Here is a 4,281-nt window from a genome sequence, read left to right as displayed (position 1 = left end):
ACTTTGTTATCGTGCCTTTGTCGATTATCAATCATCTGCCCACCGTTAAATTCTAGCACCCTCATGCTCAGTAACTAAAACGTGAACTAAGTGAATGGTGTGGTGGTGATGCCGAAATGAACGCTCTTTACGTATTTTCTCGAAATACAGAAATACCAATATTTCTTCGAATAGTATTATCAACTTGATGTAACCAAATCACATTAATGTTAGACGGTTTTCTTTTTCATGCTCAATTTGGCATAATACGAAATGCTCTAAACAAAATTATCACATATGATACATTTTTCGACTGCAATTTACTGCTTTCATTTGCTGAATTTTGGAACATATTCCTAAATAAATGTTTCCCGCAAAACGAGACACTTTCCTGCAAAAGACTAAAAGTTTATAAATTTTCCGTTATTTATCTTTGCTCTTCAAAAGGTTAGACAATCTCTAAAAGAAAGAAAAAAGTTGAGACAAAAGGTTAGACGAATTGTACTTCTTGGAGCACTAAAATGACGGCAGTTCATGAAATTTTAATTTAAAAAATATCTCACGAATTTTTTTTAAATAACGTGCAACGAATTGAGTGAAAAAACTGGTCCGATCCTTTGCTCCTTCCGTATTCATTTGTCCTCTGAAGTGTGCGTGGTCTTTGTCTTAGTTTCTTTACTTCCGACGTTTTCCTTTACTGTTTCTGTTTGGATCAAATTCACTTAACGGTGCGCCATATTCTTGATGTGTAAGGTTAATTCGATTTGTTAATCTGATTTATACATCATTTTCAATTATTTTGCCTACTACCCCAATTAATATTACTGAACCGTATAGAAAACCATGACAACAATGTTGCTTCAATGTGCTGATGTAGGGAAATATTTCATTTGTTTTTAACAGGATTTACGGTTTTATTTAATTCGAAAATTCGGCCATCTTACAGAGTACATGTCTGAATGAAATTTAGAGCAATGATGCTGCAACACATTGATGCTGAAACCTTGTCTAAACTTGCAGTTAAGATCACTTGATTGCTTAAATCGCAAGTTTATCCAGAATTAAAAGCAAAGAATATAGCCGGAAATTTCACCATTTCTTATAAAAGAAAACGTTTCGATATCCAGCTCCATCATCCGTTCTAAACCTAAAACACAGGTACAAGCAAACACAGGTATTAGCAAACAAATTCATATTGAAGCATGAATCATCAAATGAAAACAAATAAGAATGAAGTAACTATGAGGGGATATGAACCTATCATAGGGGATAAACCTATCTATTTACAATTTCAAGGGGATATGAACTATTGGCGGCATCGAAATTAGGCTTTTGTTTAAAAATATTAAGGGACTCTAAAATTCGCAGGTCAGAAACACAGGTTGTGGAGGATAAAATTAGAAAATCACTATCGGACGCTGGGACGTTGCACTGCTCGGCATGATCGAACGCGTACTGCTGAATGAAGGGAATGCACAAGCAGGTTTCCTGTTCTAAAACTCCCTTCCTTAATTTGTGCTCCGCCAGTCTAGTACAAAAATTGCGAGATGTCATACCAACATACGCAGATGCGCACAGCGCACAACTATATTGACAAACTAGGGACTATCACATAAGAGTGTATCTTCATACATGAAAAAAACTGATTTAAAAGTATTCACCTGAAATACATGAAGTTTACATTTAGGAGGTATATAGAGAACAATTCTTTCAACTTTAGCCATAGACTCCGAAGCGGCACTAAAGTAAGGAAATGAACTACTGAGATATTTGGGGCCAATAAAACTTGAGCGTACATAAAGTTGCTCTTTCAAAAATATCCGTGGTAAAGGTTCAAGCATCTCGAGTCGAAAACAATTTCACCAAACGAGGCCGAAACAAAAGCTCCTGACATGTAGACAGCTCGAGACTTCGGTAGTGGCCAAAATAAATACATGAAATATAAGGCACCTGACGGAGTAGAATGTATACTATACACAAACGATGCCAGGTAATGTGCACACAAGAACGTTTAGATTATAACAAATTTCTCTTCATGTTTTGATACACCTGGGAAAAAATTGAATTCATTTGACAATTACTTAGATGCCATAATTATTAAAGTTTTACTTATAAATAGGAAATTTGTACGCTCAGAAGACGGAAGGAATGACTTTGCGTTGTCTCCCATTATCCTCATCCAGCCAGCCACGAACCTTATTTCGGACTTTAATGTCAAAATTTGAGTTTTCAGTAACTTTTTCTTCTTCAGAGAGTTCCTCTCCAGATGACCTACCGTCTGCAACGACTTTATCTGTAGATAATTTAATTTTTATTGCTTTGACGAGCTCCACGGTCCACATGCAGTGAAGGAAAAGCAAAATAAGAGATAAAGCCGATCCCAAGTAAAGTCCCGGCCAAATACGGAACCCTAAAGTGAAATATTTTGCAAAAATTGGTTTAATAATCATCACTGGGTAAAGCACAAGTCTAGTTATTATCCAGACCACAGCAAAGATCACCATGCAGAACGTATTAAATTCTTTTCTGCCCGAGTAATCAAGCATTTTTCCCAAAGCTAGAGGTATGTCGGCAGTCTCGTGGATGAAAGCACTTAAAGATTGCAAGTTCATCCCGTTCATGGACACGTTAACGAAATATATAAGGAAAACTGCCAAGTGATGGATTACCATTATAAAAAAATCGTGACGTCGATCTTGGGTGAGCAGAGTGTACGTTTGGGTGATGTAAAATCCGCAGTTAAATGCGCAGTACCACCAAATTATGACTGGAACTCGTTGATACGGAACGTCTTCAAAGAGCAAAGAGGAATCCCAAACATAGTCTTGTGGTAAAACTATGAACAAGCCAGCGATGAATTGGCAGCTATAGAAGAAAACTTGCCAACCCATGTCACAGAACTTTTCCAGCGTTGTCATTTGCGAAGATAAAGCTCTCTGCCGAAGCCATCTTTCGACTGCTCGCTCCGACCAGTTGTTGCGCGACGCGGCCGCTGTCAGCATTTGGCGCGGCGGTCGCGCTCGGTTTACAGCATACAAATCTTCAAGAGTTTTGTTGGGCGGTGGGGCAGCGTACGGCCGAGACCTGACGCCAGCTCTCAAGCCCAGGGGCTTTAGAATGAAAGGGATGAGGATGTAATCTCTAAAAATGTACAGTGTAGCGCCAAAAATTAGAGCCCATTTCCAAAATTCTGCCAAACTTGGATATGGCTCACCAAGTTTTTCTTCGACCTCTTCATATGAGACACCCGATGGCAAACCAAGCCATTCTATCCAGGTCCTGTTATTCATGATGTCTTCGCGATTATTTCTCTACTGCTAAGGACTGCGTCGTAGTAATTTGTAATTACTTTAATAATTATTTAACAATAAATTCTGGAAAAGAACTGAAATTAATAATAAAACATTTACACTAAGACTAAGGTATCCTTAATAACTCATACTTTCAAACCATATTCAAATAGCAGTAGAAGGCGGTTACTCGTCCCTGAGTCTGACTTTATTATTATCCGTTTTTGAATGAATGGATAATAATAAATTTTATTCATTCATCCACTCCAGATAAAATTTCAATTTCTACGTTTCACCAAAAATTCTAATGTACAGGATCACTCATGAATTCCCAGATACGTAGAATTAGCGAACGCTCAGGAATTCACTCGCAGATGAGGAAAGCTGCTTGGATTCACTGCAATCTCAGGTAAGTTCCTTTAATATAAGCGCATCAGTCCTGTTAGATTACACGAAATTAATTCGGTTTACAAAATACCGCATACATATGTTAGCATAGAAATTGCATGATTTTACAACACTTCTCTTTACCTTCACTTCTTGTTTGTCTGTCTGTCTGTCTGTCTGTCTGTCTGCTACAAATCTTATAACCGAAATTTAACACACTTCTACTTATCCTATCGATCGGAAATTTTGCACACTTGAGGTTGGAGAAATGGGAGACAAGGTTGGTTGGAGACAAGGTTGGACAAAGTTGGAGACAATGCAAGAATCAAATGACAAAATAATAAATTTTAAAAATTAAAATTTTTTTCAACATTAAAAAAATTGAAAAAATAATTTTGTCAGCTAAAAATGTTATAATTGATATTTGACACACTTATACCTGTCAAATTGACCTGAAATTTTGCACACTTGTGTGAAGTCGGAGGCAATGCATGAATCAATTGACAGAATAAATAATTTTGGGAAAAAATTTATATATTAAAATAAATTGAAAAATTAATTTTTTTAATACTCGAAAATAAAATTAGAAATTCATTGTACATCTGGAACATTTGAAACACTGGAT

The 4,281-nt window shown here is 36.6% G+C and overlaps 1 protein-coding gene across 1 annotated transcript; it reads right to left on the bottom strand.

Annotated features, from left to right (window-relative positions):
* Positions 1-1,431: 1,431 nt before the first annotated feature.
* Positions 1,432-3,380, bottom strand: LOC108680698 (ceramide synthase 5-like). The gene has a single exon (XM_018169585.2). The coding sequence runs from the start codon at positions 3,267-3,269 to the stop codon at positions 2,112-2,114; it is 1,158 nt and encodes a 385-aa protein (XP_018025074.1). The 5' UTR covers positions 3,270-3,380; the 3' UTR covers positions 1,432-2,111.
* Positions 3,381-4,281: the final 901 nt, after the last annotated feature.

This window comes from Hyalella azteca, unplaced genomic scaffold (genome assembly GCF_000764305.2).
Source record: "Hyalella azteca isolate HAZT.00-mixed unplaced genomic scaffold, Hazt_2.0.2 contig8450, whole genome shotgun sequence".
Classification (NCBI taxonomy): Eukaryota; Metazoa; Arthropoda; class Malacostraca; order Amphipoda; family Hyalellidae; genus Hyalella; species Hyalella azteca.
This window is presented reverse-complemented; position numbering and strand designations above follow the sequence as displayed.

What these genes read in the sequence shown, in the direction of transcription:
- LOC108680698 (XM_018169585.2), bottom strand. Translation starts at nt 3,269, where the DNA reads ATGAATAACAGGACCTGGATAGAATGGCTTGGTTTGCCATCGGGTGTC.